The sequence below is a fragment of the Myotis brandtii genome, unplaced genomic scaffold, assembly GCF_000412655.1.
Source record: "Myotis brandtii unplaced genomic scaffold, ASM41265v1 scaffold535, whole genome shotgun sequence".
NCBI lineage: Eukaryota > Metazoa > Chordata > Mammalia > Chiroptera > Vespertilionidae > Myotis > Myotis brandtii.
In genome coordinates this window covers 2808349-2824782 of record NW_005369964.1, presented here as the reverse complement: position 1 = coordinate 2824782, position 16434 = coordinate 2808349, and the positions used below count along the sequence as shown (strand labels likewise).

The 16434-nt window shown below is 48.6% G+C and overlaps 1 protein-coding gene across 1 annotated transcript in view; it reads left to right on the top strand.

Moving 5' to 3' along the window:
* The window catches only part of EML1 (echinoderm microtubule associated protein like 1), a 153560-nt gene that overhangs the window by 114454 nt on the left and 22672 nt on the right, over window positions 1-16434 (top strand). Inside the window, exons 6-8 of the mRNA XM_005877879.2 lie at window positions 8685-8713; window positions 12111-12240; window positions 15154-15303. Of these exons, the coding sequence (XP_005877941.1) occupies window positions 8685-8713; window positions 12111-12240; window positions 15154-15303 (309 nt within the window). The remainder of the gene's footprint in view (window positions 1-8684; window positions 8714-12110; window positions 12241-15153; window positions 15304-16434) is intronic.

Below are 16434 nucleotides of genomic sequence, written 5' to 3'. Positions count from 1 at the left end.
GGGGGGGGGGGGGGGGGGGGGGGGGGGGGGAGACATGGGTGAAATTTTTTTTAAAAAGAAACCAAGATACCTTGACATTGGGCTGAGGGTGCCAGTTCTTTAAGGCAGGCTTTGACAACAGAAAATGAAGCAAAAGAAAATAGGTCACATATACTAAAGGCTCAACACTCAGACTGGCTTTAGCCTGGTCCTCAGCACTGGGGCAGCTGGAAGACTGTATATCTTTAAAAAAAGGGGGGGCGTTGGGATGAGCTGGTCTGCAGGTCTGGTGATTCAGAACCACTCATCAGAATGCAGGTGGGTGAGGTGATGCTCTCAGAAGGAGAATCTGGATCTGCCCTGATCTGTAGGACAAACAAGTCATTCACCAGCGCTGCTTTAACTGGTGTCAGTCACCAGTTAGTTGCTGTAAAGCTCACAGTCACCACACGCCATAGGCAAGCTGTCGTTAGCACGTGTGACTCTTCTGCGAAAATTAGAAAAAGTCTTCTCTTACTGGAGAAAAAGGAGGCTTTTTTGCACATCAAGCACATATAGTTCTCAATAACAATGATTACAGCAAGTGAAAAGCCGGTCGATATAAATTGTGCAAATCTTACTGTTGAACCTAAAATAATAGTGTTCTTGAGATCTCACCATTCACATTTTCTAAGATGTGATTCATTTTAAAATCGTTCCATCTTGCTTTCATAGACACTCTATGATTTATGATAGTGTCAGTCTTCTTGCTTCTGTTTCTCATTTTCTTTGGAAATGGTCACTGGATTTGACAGTCTTCCATGTGACATTGTAGACTTTTATCTTAGAATGCTTAACGTTTTTATAATACTTGGTAGTAACAAGTCACAAAAGTTTAATAGCACTTAATCTTTTCACTGACAAAACTTCCAGAAAAACAATAGCAATATATGGCAATGTAATATTTTCTTTATATATTATTGATGGCAATAAATGCTAACAATTATATAGTGATTCATGTCACAGGGAAGTGCTTATTAAATTTAAATAGGGAATCGACAATAACATCCTGGTGAAGGACCTGTACTATCTAATGTAGCCAGTATACCAATCCAATAGGATTTTTTTTTAATTTTAAAAAGTGTTTTATTTCAGACAGAAAAAGTTACTATTTAGAATGCATAATTTATGTTAGATGTTAGACTGATAAATTGTTTCAATTATAAAACTGGTCCCCCCTTTGTAATTCTGCTGGGAACGAGACATAGCAACTTAAAAAAATACTTTGTTTCCATCAAAATGCTGTTCTAATGGTTTGATTTTAAGAAATGTTTCAACCATCTGCTAGAAACCTTATTGTAACAAACATATAAGCTGTCCTTCTTCGGAGTCAACATATATGAAAAAAAACTTTAAAATAACGATGATGTTGCCCTGGCTGGTGTGGCTCAGTTGGTCGGGTGTTGTCCTTGCACAGAAAGGCTGCCCGTTCAATTCCTGGTCAGGGCACATGCCCGGGGCTTCAGACTCGATCTCCAGGAGGAGGCGTGTAGGAGGCAGCTGATCGATGTTTTGCTCTCACATAGATGTTTCTCTCTTTCCCTTCCTCTCTCTCTAAAAATCAATTAAAATATTTAAATAATAATAAAGATATCTATGTGTGGAAGTGGTCCCCTTATGCCCTTTTGCCTTGCACAACCTGTGCACCTGTACCGGCCGTGTTATCCAGACTGTTAGGTCCAGACCACTAGGCTGGACACTCTGAGCTCCATCCTGAGTGACACATGGAGGCCCTGAGATTTGTGTCTTAGCATCGCTGATGGTGCAGCCTCGCTCCTAATCCTCCCCCAGGGCCTCCAGCCACCTCCTGACTCCTCGTCCTCCCTGTGCCCTGAGATCCACGCCTCTCAACACCAGCTCTCACTTTTCCCCAGCAAGGTTTTTGTTTGTTTTCGGTTATTTTGTTTTTTGGTGTGTGGTTTTCGTGTGTGTGTGTGTGTGTGTTTGTTTGTTTGTTTTTGAGGAAACCTATTTATTTCATAAGTAACATGTGTTTTAGGAAACCCAGATGTTTAAAAAAAAAAGAGGAAATGGAAATTACCTATAATCTCACCCACTCAGGGAACTCATAGCTTAACATTTTATTACATTGCCATCTGGTTTTGTTTCTGGGGTGTAGCGTATAATTTTGACAAAAATTATACTCTTCAGCATATGTTTGGTAGCCCTCTTTTTCATTTGCTCTATGACCAGGTCTTTGTGTCAGTAAATATACTCTTCCAACTTTATTTTAGATGCGGATCATCATTGTTCTAGGCAAATGCACTTTAGTTTCACGCTCAGTTACCAGCAAGGTTTTTCTAATCCAGTTTGACCAGCCCCACCCTCTAGAACACTGCCTGGCACATAGTAAGGACTCAATAAACATTTGTTGAGTGTATCTTTTCACCCCAATCAATATAACAAAACAGGTTAAACTGACAGGCGATACAGCCGTAAGCCAGTGTTACTCCCAGCCCTGCCACTTTCTGTGTGACTGTGGACAGAATACTCAATGTCTCTGGGCTTTTTTCCTCAGAGCCAGTAAAATCAGCACTTACCTTCCAGGCCTGTCGTGAGGATTAAATAAGTCCTGTATGTGGAATCCTTAGCGTGGAGCTTGCTACCGTTGGTCCTCGGTAAATGGTAGCTGCAGTTACTCCTTTTCTCTCCCAAAGTGTGGGTGCTGCTGTGTGCACACCTTTGCTAGCTCCACCTCCCAGTCTTGAGGCCCCTCTCCTCATTGGGACATTTTGGAATCTTCCAACTCCTGTTTCGACCCTCACCCCTCCACCCGCACTGGGAAAGGGAGGAATCAGAAGTTCTGGACATTTCTGTCACCTTACTCATTCAGTTCCACAGCACTGCCTAACTTACTGAGCACCTACTATGCGCAGAACACAGTGCAAGGCTTGGTGGTAAATGAAAGGATTTGCACACAAAGATTCATTCTCTCAACAGACATTAGTGCCACGTGCAAGTGAAAAGGGCTAGTTTCCCTCATTTCCAAAGGACTCAACACCAAAAAAACAGTGAGAAAAAGGACAACAACTCAGTAGAAAAATGGGTGAAGGGTTTGGACAGGTTCTCTCTGAGACATACAAATACCAACTAATGAAAAGATGGTCAAACTCAAGTCTTAATTAAAGAAATGCAAACCTAAGTAAGAAGATAGCGTATTTAGAAAAATCTTTATTATAAAACAGATACCAAAAACACACACAAATGCATAGCTTAATGAATTAAACTTTCTAGCACTTTCTCCTGAGTGACATATATGTACAGGGTGCCCCCCCAAATATGTATACACACACTTTGAGTAATTATAAGGCAGTGTTTATTAAAATACATTTTATCTTCTTTTAACAGACCAGCTGTTAAAGTGTGTGCATGCATTTTGGGGGACACCCTGCATATGTGTCTGGGAATTCGCCGGGAGAGGGTGTTGGGTATGTGTGGAGGAGCTCTGGCTTGTCCTTCCAGTCCTGGCAGGGTGCCCCTTTCGCTGGGAAGCTGCCCTGGCCCTCGGGGCCGAGTCAGGTGCCCGTCAGGTGGCTTTGGAGCAGCCCATTCACTCTGTCCGGAACTGGAACTCCTTCCCCACTCCCCACACCCACACCCTCGCCCTCCGGGGCTCTGGGAGGCAGAAGCTGCATCACTTACTATTCTTGCATCTCTACCACTTTGCACAATGCCTGGCTCACAGTAGCTGCTCAATAAATATCCGTTGAATGAATGAAAGGATATTACGTATCTGTTTAATTTAAAACTATTTAAGAAGTGTGTAAACAGCGCCACCTATGGGCAGATGCTTTTAACACAACATTTTAGATTCTGAAACATTTTGCACTAGAAATTAGGTGATTAAAGTTTGGCTTTTTTTTTTTTATTATTGAAGAGATTGTTTCATTCTTTGGGCCCTCGGGGTCATTTATCCTTTAATAAATGTTAAAGTAATAAATGCTAATATTCTTACATTGTTTTAGTTTTGAGGCTGTTAGGTGAAGAGCCTAGAAATACATATACTCGTGTCAGTGAAGTCAGGAGGCAGAGGGAAGTGATAGTAACTGGTCACCATGCACCGGGCACTTTGTCACGCGACTTAGTTGATTCTGACAAAGCCCCTCGGTGGTCTCATCCGTTTTGTAGACGAAGGAAACGAAGGCCTGGCCTGTGGAGGGAAGCGACTTGCCCGACTGGAGCACAGGTCAGCTGACCTCACCATCCGTGCTCCACCCACATGGCGCGCTGGGAGTCATGGTGGGAAATGTCTACGAAGCAGCAGTTTTTGTCCCCAGTAAGGTCTTCAGTGACTTCTAAACCTTTTTAATAGATGGGTTCCTAAATGATCCTATTTCTAGCCTCTTGGGGCTGTTTCTATAAAGAATCTTCGCTTGCATAGGATAGTATTTTGACTTCCAGCAGGAATTTTATTTCATTGAGTTAACTCTTTGGAGAAGGAGTCATGGAATGCGCGATGAGGAAGTTTTTACAGGCGATAAGTCACAGGGAAATAAGATGTTAGACTCTGCAGAGGTCTCCTCCTTGGTCCAGCCTTACCAGTCATTTTCAAAAGCCAGTATCTCTGCTCAAACAGCATTTGGCCCTGTCAGTGCTGCTTAGCCCTGGCCGACCAGGGCTCCCTGCTGCACAAGTCACCTGTGTATTGACCTGCAGCGCAGCCTGAGCCCCTTTCAGGAACTTGGGGTAAATTAGGGAGCAGGTACGAAAGTGCTGTGCAACCCAACTCGGAGGAGGAGGCAGTGAACGCTCGGTGGATCGAATCTGGACACGGTCCCTGCTGGTCTGTCTCCTCATAAACACCCAGGCTGCAGGTGGCAAGTGTGAGTTTTACCAGATGCAAAGAAAGCCAGCCCCACTGAGCCCCTGCACCCCAAGGCCGCAATGCAGTGTTTCCCGGGATTGGTAATAACATGACTGAGTTGTAGCTGCTTTGTGGGGGTGCAAACCTTGGTCCAACTTCCTGGTTTTCAAATCCTGCCTCCAGACCCAGCCACGGGTCTGGTAAAGGCTCCAGGCTCCCCATACCCGCTGTGAGCCCCCAGGTCCTGTGTGAATCACGTCCTGCGTGGTTCAGGGTTCGGGATCTGGAGAAGGGCCACGCGCAAATGACAGACGAGATAAGAAATAATAATTTGGAAATATTGGGGGCCAGGAGGAAAGCCCAACACAGGGGAAGGACTTCCACCGGTGCCCAGGCCTTGCCAAACTTCTATTCAATTTTGGATACACATCTAGCCCTTAGGCAGGTAATTGTGGTAACAGGCAGACTATCTTAAAGGTCAGCAAATATTAGAAAGATTTACTCTGAGACTATTTGGTCAGGAAATTGCTTGAGCCCCCGTTATCTGGACTAAACAATCGGTGCATAGCTCTGGCCCTTGCCAAGGCTCAAGGTTCAACAGCATTCCAGGCTCCTTGTTTACACTTCTCTGATAGTGAAGAGAATGGGTGGCTTCCTACAAGGTCCTGCTTGTAAGAGGCCTTGGGAGAGTCTCCTGAACCCCCCAGCTCGAGGGAGTGTAAGCCAGGCTCCTCCAGCCTCCTCCTTCCTGACAGAACACGGCAGTAAAACCACCCGGATTGCAACACTGTTCATTTTGCAGATACTGGCCGCAGCCTAGTGTTGAGGTAGCTGAGAGATGAGGGGTTGCTTGCCAGTGGGCACATCCCTCCTCCCCTCTGGGCTTAGCTCTCTCCTGGGCCTCTCGGGAGGGTGGTGACACCTGTGGCGACTCCATGCTCAGACAGGGATGGACGAGGTCTCATCAGGTCCCGGGGCCTCTTCCCCCGCCCGAGAGTGTCATCACCCACTTCATCTTCCCAGTGAGCCCCCACTAAGGAATGGTAATCAGGGACATTGCATGACACCTGCAAGGCGATCGCCAGTGAACTCACAGCCAGCAGGTCTCACGTGGTGCTGGCTTGACGTCCACTCCCAACCCCGCTGCCCATGAGCTCTGGAAGGACTCGTGTCCACGCATTTTGACGAGAGGCCACAGTGTCCTTCATGTTGGGTCATTGGCATCCTCGCCCCTTCCGTGGGCCTGCCCTTCTGTGCATGGCCGTGTTCTAGGTCTGTGTTAACGAGACCTGCACACACGCATGGAATTACCTTCCCAGGCGCCCTTCTCGCCTCTCAGGACAGTTGGTGCGTTGGCAGGGATAATGGATTCTAAAGTCAGCGTAGTATTTTTTTTCTATAAAAATGTAACTTTCTAAAATAATGCAACATAGCGACAGTCTGCTTTCTAAATACAATAGGCCAAAAAGTGATGCAGAGTTTAGGGCAGCCGTGGGCAAACTACGGCCCGTGGGCTGTATCCGGCCCGTTTGAAATGAATAAAACTAAAAAAAAAAAGACCGTACCCTTTTATGTAATGATGTTTACTTTGAATTTATATTAGTTCACACAAACACTCCATCCATGCTTTTGTTCCCTCCCTCCGGTCAAGTTTAAGATCCCATTGTGGCCCTCGAGTCAAAAAGTTTGCCCACCCCTGGTTTAGGGCAAGATGTAAAGGAACGTGAACACCTCAGCGCTGCCTGGTGCCTCTCCTGGTGACGGCCAGGTGTCACACGCAGGCTGCCCTTTCTAACCCTTTGCAGAGACTCATCTTCCTCCTGCGCTGCCTCAACATCGGAAGCCCATGGCCACCCTGAGCCGCGCTCAGGTCCCCTGCGATTTCCTTTCTAAGAGGAACGCAGGCCATGGTTGCTGTCGCGTTCCCCAGGAAAGGCGCTGGGCAGCTTATTTCTGTGTTCGTGGCTCTCGAATCTTTCTATTTCTGTGGCCAAAGTTGTGCTGGACAGAACAACTTCGTCTTCGTTCCCTGCCTGCACCCCTGCCCTCATGCCTCTGTGGGGGGTGCCTGTGATCTGTCGTCCCCTCCGCCTGTGTCCTTACCCTGCGAATCTAATAACATAGATAGTGTGGAGTGGGGGCTGGTGCTTCCGCTTAGAAATCACAAGTGTCGCTTCCCCGCAACAAGGGGACAGGCCGGGTAGCCTATGAAATGGAGTTATTTTAACCCGACCAGGATCACACAGTAAGGCCGCCTGTGTCCGGCGGAGCTGCAGGCAGAGGGAGCCTTGGTGCTGGGAGTTAGGAGGGCGGCTGGAGGCTCGGAGTCTGGAAAGCTGAGTGCGGCCTGGAGGACCTGGTCTGCAGGGCGATTAGACTCCTGGAGCCCTGAGCACAGGGGCCCCTCCCACCACACCCCCTCCACAGACCTCGGGGGGCTGGGGAAGACTGCGGGCAGGTCGGGAGGTGCTGAGCCCAGCACGCAGGCCTGCTGTCCGAGGGCAGAGCGGAGAGCCCGGAGAAGTCCACACTGTGGCTGGCACAGGTGCCAGGCCATCCCCGGGGGAGGGATGGGAGACCCAGAGAGGGCCCCTGGGGTGCGGGCAGAGTGGAGTCAGGCCCACAGAGGGCCTCACCCCAGGTACCAGGTACCAGGTACCAGGCAGCAGTGTCTCCCCGCCCCTTGGGCCTTTAGGCCAACGTCAGGCCAGGCTTTTCCTCATGGGTGTGCGGTGCAGTGAGGAGTTTCAGTGACCAGAGGTCAGAGGTCAGGAAGCTGACCCTGTAACAGGCCCTGAAAGCACATGAGCAGAGTGCAGAGTCTGCACCATCCGCAGGCCCCCGCGACGGCTTGCAGCGCCCTGGAAATCCAGGACATTATGTATCACTTCGCGGGGCGAGGGCAATTCTGCGGCTGGTGTTTCAAGTTTAAAATTAAGGAGAAAATTCATATTAGGGTGATATCTGCTCAGGGACATTTTCTTAAATAGGCACACACACGAAATCAGTGAGTTCATATTCCTCCGCAGGCTCACACCCCTCCAGGCTCCCTTAGGCGGCGTTTCCTTTACGGTGTCTCGTTCTGTACCCCAGAGTGGGAGGCGATCAGGAGGCTGCTGGCCGGGGAAGCTGCTTGGATGTCGGAGCCTTGCTGACCTGGGTCACGTACGGGCTCTGGTCTGAACGGTGCACTTCTTGCCCCGCCTGAGCTCCCTTTCCGCACTGGTGGGGCTGCCCCACAGGGGGCTGTCTCCCCGGCACCCGGACTCCTCGTGGGGGCTCGTCCTGTTGGGAGCTTGCCCAGGGGTGACCTCCGTCCCTCTGTGGCCCGACCTTGAAGACTTCGGGGGATTGCTTTCCCAGGTGCAGTCATGGGGCGGCCTCAGCCTGGCCAAGTCCACAGTGGGGTCCCCACATCTCCGATGACATGCCCCCCAGGCCTCACTATTCTTCCCTCTTGTCTCCCTCCCCATGGCCTCCCTGCGGAGTCGGGCTCTGAAACTCCTCACCAAGCCCCTCTCCCAGGAACCCGCTCGTTTTAAATAAGTTCTTTAAGTGACCATTCCGAAGGGCACGGGGAGGAAAACACACCTTCTACACCCTCGGGCAGGGCCAGAGGTTTCCTCTCCAACCTCACCCGCTCGCGAGGAGCACAGCTTCGGGAGGAGGCGGGATCGCAGCCTCCTGCCTCGGTTTTGGAAGTTTTTGCTCACGCTTGCTCCTTTTTAGTTACGTGGTTCTGTTTTCCTCGTTAACACGTGCCCCTCACGCAGCATGCATGTGACAAGCCAGCTGACCACTGTGGGGTCTCGCATGCATGGGGTCAGCCTCTCTCTAAAATCTGGTTTTCTTTTCTCCGCAGCAAACCCAAGGAGCCCGTCTTCAGCGCGGGTAAGTCTGCACCTGTGCTGGTGCCCTCACTCCCTCAGAGGCCGGGCACAGCTCAGAAGCAGCTGGGCCTGGGCTGCTGTCGACACCAGAACTTGGGTGTCTGCGTGGCGAGGCTGACATTGGCCGGTCCCGGGGGCCCACCGCTCAGATCATACAGACCGAACCTTTACTGGCCCCTTTAAGAGCTGGTTTCCGATACGTCCACCAGGAGGAGGAAGATGCCAGCGGGCAGCACAGGGCACTCGGGTCCTCAGACCTGCCGCCTCTCTTCCCGCTCAGGGGGTTCCCGGCATCAGCGTTTGCCTTTCCCTGACAAGGAGCGTCTCCCACGCACCGAGTTGTAACTTCTCTGCAGGAGCTTTTCTTCCTGTCCTGCCCGTGGTTTCCTAACCTGCAAACGAATAGTTCGTTTGGACCTTTCCGTAGAGCTTTTTAAAACACATTTCATAATAAGGTACACGCTATCTATAGGGTATTAACCTTATTTAAACATGCATTTAAAATGCAGAGAAATAGATACGTGAGTAACTGGGTAAATCCACTCCTTTAATTTTCGTCTTCCCAGTGTTTTCCAATTTGGAATTGAAGCATAGAAGTCAGAGTTCCGGTGTGTCAGCAAGTGCTGTCGTATTCATTTCGTTTTCAGGGAGCGTGAGATCGCTCACTGACGGTGCCATGACCGCAGGCCTGCAGAGCTAGGCTTCCCTGTCGGAATCCCTGAAATGTGTCCGGGATTTTCTGCCGGGGGCGGGGGAGGGTAGCCTCTCCCACCGAGAGCCAGCGAGCGCTCGCCCAGGCAGGCAGGGCCCTGCAGTTCTCCGCGTCTCTTTATCTAGCCCTTCTGTCTCTGTCTCCGAAATCGCAAGGGAAGCGCCGGGTGACGCACTGCCAAGGTAGGCCGCCTGTCTGCACCCTCATAGCTCTCTGAGCGAAGCTGTGGCCCAGGCTCCAGAAACGCTGTTCATACGTCAGCCAGACCTCTCCCCGTGTGAGAGCGTTTCTGCGACGCACACACTTGGCTGGAAGTTGAGCCCCTGAGCATTTTACTAAGTAGCTGTCATTCGGGTCTTGGTTGATTATGGGCTGATTACAGGAACTTTCCCCAAAAATCTGTATAAGCCTTAAGAGAGCTATAGGACAAGGCCCGGTGCCCACTGTGTGCGTGTGATGGCCCTGCACCCCTGCTGGCCTGCCCCGCGCCTCCGGTGTGCTGGCTGTGTGCTGTCACCCTAACACGCCTGAGAAACGTTGCTTCCCCTTGCCGCATCGGGGCTTTAGATGTAGGCCATCTGCGTTCCCAGGACAAAACCAGGCCAAGGCCAGTGTTTTCATAGGACATAGACAACAGTTGAGATTTGTGCAGGAAGTGAACCTCCGTCGTAAGGCCTTCGTCAGCAGCACCTACTACAGTCTACGCAAGTAGATATACTTGATCACATCCAGACACTGATTAAACACAGCCACGGGGCTCTGCGTGTGCTGCAGAAGTGGCGCTGTGTTCTCTCGACCCCTGACCTGCAGTCCAATTCCTCTCTCACAAGGAGAGTGGGTGGACTCATTCCGAGTTAACGTGAAGCTCTGTCATGCCGGCCCCTCTCTTCACAGCTGTCAGTCTGCTGGATGCTTTAGGCTCTTTAGGGAGCCCTGCAGTCTGATGAGCTCAGATGTTGGCGAGGGAGTAAGGAAGGGAAGAGTTTTGAGGCCAGGAGAAGAGCCTGTTAGGGGTCCAGAGCAGGACAGATGTGTGGGGTGGCCCGGAAACGCAGCTGGCCAGAGAGGAGAACCCACGTGGGTGGTTGTGGCTGAGCAGTTAGACCTTTGCATCCAGCACATCAGAGACAAGTGGAGGATTTGGGGTAGAGACTCAGTGAAGCCCAGGTTGGGCCTTCATGGGTTCAGCCGCAGAATGTGAGATGGCCTAGGGCCGTGGTCGGCAAACGGTGGCTCGCAAGCCACATGCGGCTCTTTGGCCCCTTGAGTGTGGCCCTTCCACAAAATACCACGTGCGGGTGCGCACATACAGTGCGATTGAAACTTCGTGGCCCATGCGCAAAAGTCGGTATTTTGTGGAAGAGCCGGTATTTTGTGGAAGAGCCACACTCAAGGGGCCAAAGAGCCGCATGTGGCTCGCGAGCCGCGGTTTGCCGACCACTGGCCTAGGGGACTGATAGAAGAGCCTGCAGTGCCGGGTCTCAGGTGGGCTGGTCTCAGTGCATTGGGAGGACAGAACCCAGTGAAGCATTCCAGCGGGATCCACAGCCCGGCGGCGGCTCCCTGTGCGGGATGAACGCGTGCTGCTCTGACCTCAGAGCCCCCTGCCCGTGTGGAGTGAAGAGTGTGTCACGTGCATGCATCAGGCCTGGGGCACGCACACGGCAACAGCAGAGCTGGCCTCGGGCTGCTGGGCAGCATTGCATGCGGCGTGGTTTGACACCCTTGGGGCTAAGACTGACAAAACTAACATGTGACGGTGGCACCTGGCGGTACTGGAATGATTTCCTGTTTGCTCTCCACCTCCTCCTGAGGATGGTTTCTGTGGGTTACCACAGATCTCCCTGGTCCCAGCTGCCTGATTTAAGTGCCTCTCGGCTGGTCCTTTGATCCGCAGTGACGCATCCGAGCGCAGCGAGCGCTGACGGGGAACCGCATTCTTCAGGAGCACCCACCGGAACCTCCTTTGGTCTTATCATGACCAGAAACCGCTACCGGAAAACCCCAAGTTATTTCCTTCCCAAAGTCCAGGCGATGCCATGTCGATATGTCCCTGGGTTTTACTTTTGTCCCCACAATTTATGAAAACATCAGAAGTTATTTTATTATGAAAGTGTTTGCGCCAGAAAGTTTTATTTCCCAGTTTCCCTCTCTGATGGGCCTTTTGCTCGTTTGTTTTCCATTTCTAGCTTTTCGTTGAACATTTCCCATTTTGCATGCATCCTAGCATGTACTTCTGCTTTGAGGTTCTTTACACGGGACAGCATTGTCCCACATAAAAGACACAGAGACACATTTTTACATCGCCATGTAACCAACCAGTTTAAACATTGGAGGATATCTTATGACTTTCGATGTGGAAATTATATATACACGGAGCTCAGAAAGTTTCAGTGGACTTCTCGTGTTAGTTATAATATGGGAGGAGTACCATTTTCTTCCTTCCTGATGATAAAATCTCTCATGAAAAAATAATGGAATCCAGTTCTTGCCTGCTTTTTACAGCTTCTTATATACTTCATGTACTTAGTGAGCAGAAGGTCAAAGAGGACAAGGTGACATTAGACATTCGTTAGAAGCGACAGGAAAGGGCAGCGATTTCCCTTTGCACTGAGAGGCTAGGAAGGGACGTGGCTCGCAGGTGCCCTGGCGCTGAGCTATCTCACCGCGTCTGTTCTCCTTGCAGAAGAGGGCTACGTGAAGATGTTCCTCCGCGGCCGCCCGGTCACCATGTACATGCCCAGGGACCAGGTGGAGTCCTACAACTTGGAAGCCAAAGTGGACCTTCCAACCAAGAGGCTCAAGCTGGAGTGGGTGTATCCTCGTCCCTCGCGCGGGGCTCGCATGAGCCATCGCTGATCATGCTTTGGGCTTGATGCTCAACTGTAGAAACTCTTAAAACTTAATTTCTCTTAAGCTTCTTTAAAAAACATCAAAAACATTTTCTTATTTAAAAATAATTTAACAGGATCGGCCATAAGTCAGCACCCCGTAGACTAGAAAAGTCGTTCCATCAGAGCTAGCGATGATGAAGGGCACCAACTTGTCATTCCTGAGGTCAATATTTGTGGTCCTCACTCAAATACATATACATCGTCTTCCTGAAGAGAGAATATTAAAATGTTCTATGGCTGAACGATTCTTTTGGACAGTTGTGGGAAAATGCATCACTAGTTTCTGGCCTGTATTTTAATTTTTCTGACAGAATAAAGTTAGTTAAAAACTCCTAGAAAAGCAAATTTAGCAGAAATCATTTCAGTGGGTAAAGGTTAGGGTTCTAATGAACATGGGAGCGCGGAAGGAAGGACGCATACCCCCTCCAGCCCAGCAGGGACTCGGCCGCCGCAGAGCCGGACTGCAGGTTAACACGGCCTCGCTGAGGGGCTCTGTCAGCGAGAACCCACATCCTGCACGGAACCCCCACGTGGCATAGCTATGATACCCCCTAAAAACCATAAAAAACCTCTCCCCCAACCCCAAGTCTAGGCCACGGAAATGCCAGTCGGCCATATGACTACCGTCCTTGGCATTAAGCTGCTGTCCAGCCTTCGTGGGGTGAGATTTGGAAAGTGAAGGAGCTTCCCAGGGGAGACGCTGAGAGCCTGGGGAAGGGCTGAATTAAATGTTGACATTTTATTTTACTTTATTTTATTTTTTATTTTATATTATTTTACTTTATTGTGCTTTAGAGGAAGCCTGCAGAGGCCACCTTCCAATCCACGCAGATTTTAAGACAAAGCAAAAACCCTTCCTCCCCCTCAAACAGATATGGATTGATTTCCAGTTTAATGCAAAGCCCTAAACACGGGTTATACGAAGTAGGTTTAAACGGAAGCTGTTGCAGTTTGACTTACGAGAATTGCTACTGTATTTGAAGTTATGGAATCAGGATCTTTGGAATGTTTTTAGAATTAGCATCTGTACCTAAATTTCTCCCTCCAAAATATATTTTTTATTTTTCAAATTCAGATGTCATAAGCATTTCCCTGCCCCTATTTTTCAATCTATTTTGGTGCATGGAGTTGGAGTTCTTTAAGTCAGTCATTGTTAAATTGGCTAAGTCAGATCTGGAAAGCATTATTGGAAAAAACGCATTTGCTCAGCCTACTCCCTGTCTATATTGTAGAAAATACAAAACAGTGGAATTTGCTCCCAATAAGTGGTGGGTTTTTTTGCCAGGTTACTTTTTTACATCCAAATTCACATGTTTTGCTCGCAAAATAGTTTTCAAGGTTTGGAAGTATTCATGCCAAAATCTCAGTGGTAATTAGCCTAAGCAGCAGGGAGTGGTTGGAGGAAGGACCTAAATATTTTACTTTTTATTTGTGTGTGTGTGTGAGAGAGAGTGTGGTTTGCACCTTTTACAAGTACTTTTATAAAGATTGAGCTCCAAGATTACAATAAGAAACAAACCCATAATTGACTTAATAACCGTAGTATGTTAAAGTCCATTATCAGCATCTTAACTTTTTTTAAAATAAAACATAGGAATTATCAAAGATCCAGGTTTTTTCTTGGAGTGGGATTGATAGCCTCACTTAACATTTTCAGATGTATTTTGTTTTCCATACAAGCTACCAAAGACGCGAACTATAATAGGATTCGATTAATTTCCCAACCATGACTCTAGAACCAGGCCTGCTCTCTCAACCCACAGAATAAGGCCATTTTAGGTCCCCATTGAAGGTTTGTGTCCCAAGACGACAGTGACATGGAGACGTGGATGAGTGCAGGCTCTGCTGGGCCTGTGGCTCCTTCTGGTTCTGGTTTTCAGAGTCAGGCCCTCGCCTCTAAAGAGCAGAGGGAAAGTGAACACCCCGTGGGCCCCGGTGACGGTTCAGCAGATCTGAGCAAGTGTGATAATTGGAGATAAACGCTACACAAGCAAGGCAGCAGGAGGGAACGAGGGGCAAAATGTGGTGCCAAGTATTCTAGCATTCTTGTGAAATGAGTGTCTACAGCTTCAGGTGACTTTAATTCTGGAGGCAGGATGTCACAGTTGTCAGCCTTTCAGAACACCAGCTTGGCCAAATTTAAAGGGAGACGAGGTGCAAAGAAGACAGGCATCCACGTAAAATCCAACAGCTCAACATAAAAATGTGCCCCGGCTGTCGCTCCCCAGAACCAGGATTAATAGGCTGAGTCAGAAAGAGTTCGTCTGCCGGTGACGTCACGAATGTCTGATCTAGTTACCTTTCGTAAATAAAGTAATAAGTTACCACTTTTGATCAAGCTTAAACAATTCAGCTTTCAAAATATAATACTTACTTTCGCCCAGCCGGTGTGGCAGGTGGTTGAGCGTTGACCTATGAACCAGGAAGTCACGGTTTGATTCCTGGTCAGGGCACATGTCCGGGTTGTGGGCTCGATCCCCAGTGTGCAGCGTGCAGGAGGCAGCTGATCAATGATTCTTTCTCATCACTGATGCTTCTATCTCTCTTTCCCTCTCCCTTCCATTCTGAAATCAATTTAAAATACACACACACACACACACACTCTTAAAATAAAACCAAATCTTCATATTGTTAAAAAATAAGTGTTCACATTAAATCAATGGCCATTTCCAACTTCATTGCCTTCCTATTTAGGGAGTGAGATGTATTCGGCCCCCTAGGTAACATTGTGTGTAATTGATGGTAATAGTCGTGTAGAATTGTTTGCCTGTTAGATAAAGCTGATGTTTGTCAGCTCTTCAGAAGAAAACAAGTTTTCTCTTGACATACACGAAGCTACGGGTACAGGGGCCGGGACTGTCGGAACAACCTGTACCTGCTCCCGACGGGCGAGACGGTGTACTTCATCGCGTCCGTGGTGGTGCTGTACAACGTGGAGGAGCAGCTCCAGAGGCATTACGCCGGCCACAATGACGACGTGAAGTGGTGAGTCCCCCAAGCCCTGAGGCAGGCTGCTCCTGTGTAGCACTGTTAGCAGGAAGGGCTCCAATCGGGGCATCACTAAGGAGAAGGGACCTGAGAAAAGCATTTCGTGTTCTGTGCTGCCCACTAGCTCCCTGGCCTCTAAGACACCTTTGGAGTTTTCTGTTTTTATAACCCATAGTCTTAACCAACCACCTTACCTGAACCAGTAGCTCTAATAGACCCCTGATTAGAAGGCCTTCTTAACACATCTCATGCTAACGGCTTCTAATTTGCGGTCTTTATTTTTTAATAAAAAGTAAAATGTTTTGCCTCGTGTTTTGGGCTGGCTCTGCTATTCCCATAATTTGTTCACAGCCTTCGGTGGGGTTTTATGTATTTGGAAAGATGGATGGATGAAGCGATGGATTTATGCTTTCCTATTTGCCCTAGGTCCCTAGTCTGTTATAAAAGTACTGTTGAAAACAGTGGTGTCTTTGCTATTTGATATACTCAACATGGCTTTTTAAAAAAGCTTGCTGACTGATTAAGTAGTTCTGAGATTGAAATGATATTTTCCAGCAACAACAACAAAAAATGCTTTTTCCTTGAGTTGAAAATTCTCTAGAGATGAAGGAATCAAGATGAAATGAAATAAGCACTAATTGTCTAAAGCAGCCGTGGTTAAACTACGGCCCATGGGCCGGATCCGGCCCGTTTGAAATGAATAAAACTAAAAAAAAAAAAAAAAAAGACCGTACCCTTTTATGTAATGATGTTTACTTTGAATTTATATTAGTTCACACAAACACTCCATCCATGCTTTTGTTCTGGCCCTCTGGTGCAGTTTAAGAACCCATTGTGGCCCTCGAGTCAAAAAGTTTGCCCACCCCTGGTCTAAAGTCATTGGAGTGCTCAGATGATTTACTGTGATTCTGTAAGAAATTAGGCATCCTATATTTTTATATTTAAACTAGTGACCTGGTGCATGGATTCATGCACATTGAAAGGAAATTAATTAGAAGGTGGCCGGCAGGGATGGACTGGACAAGACGGGCCAGACGCATTCTGGAGCCAACCTCCCGTGATCCCTCCCTGCCAGCCGCACCTGGGGTGGTGCGTGGTTCAAAGGGCATCTGCAAAGTGAGCATGGTC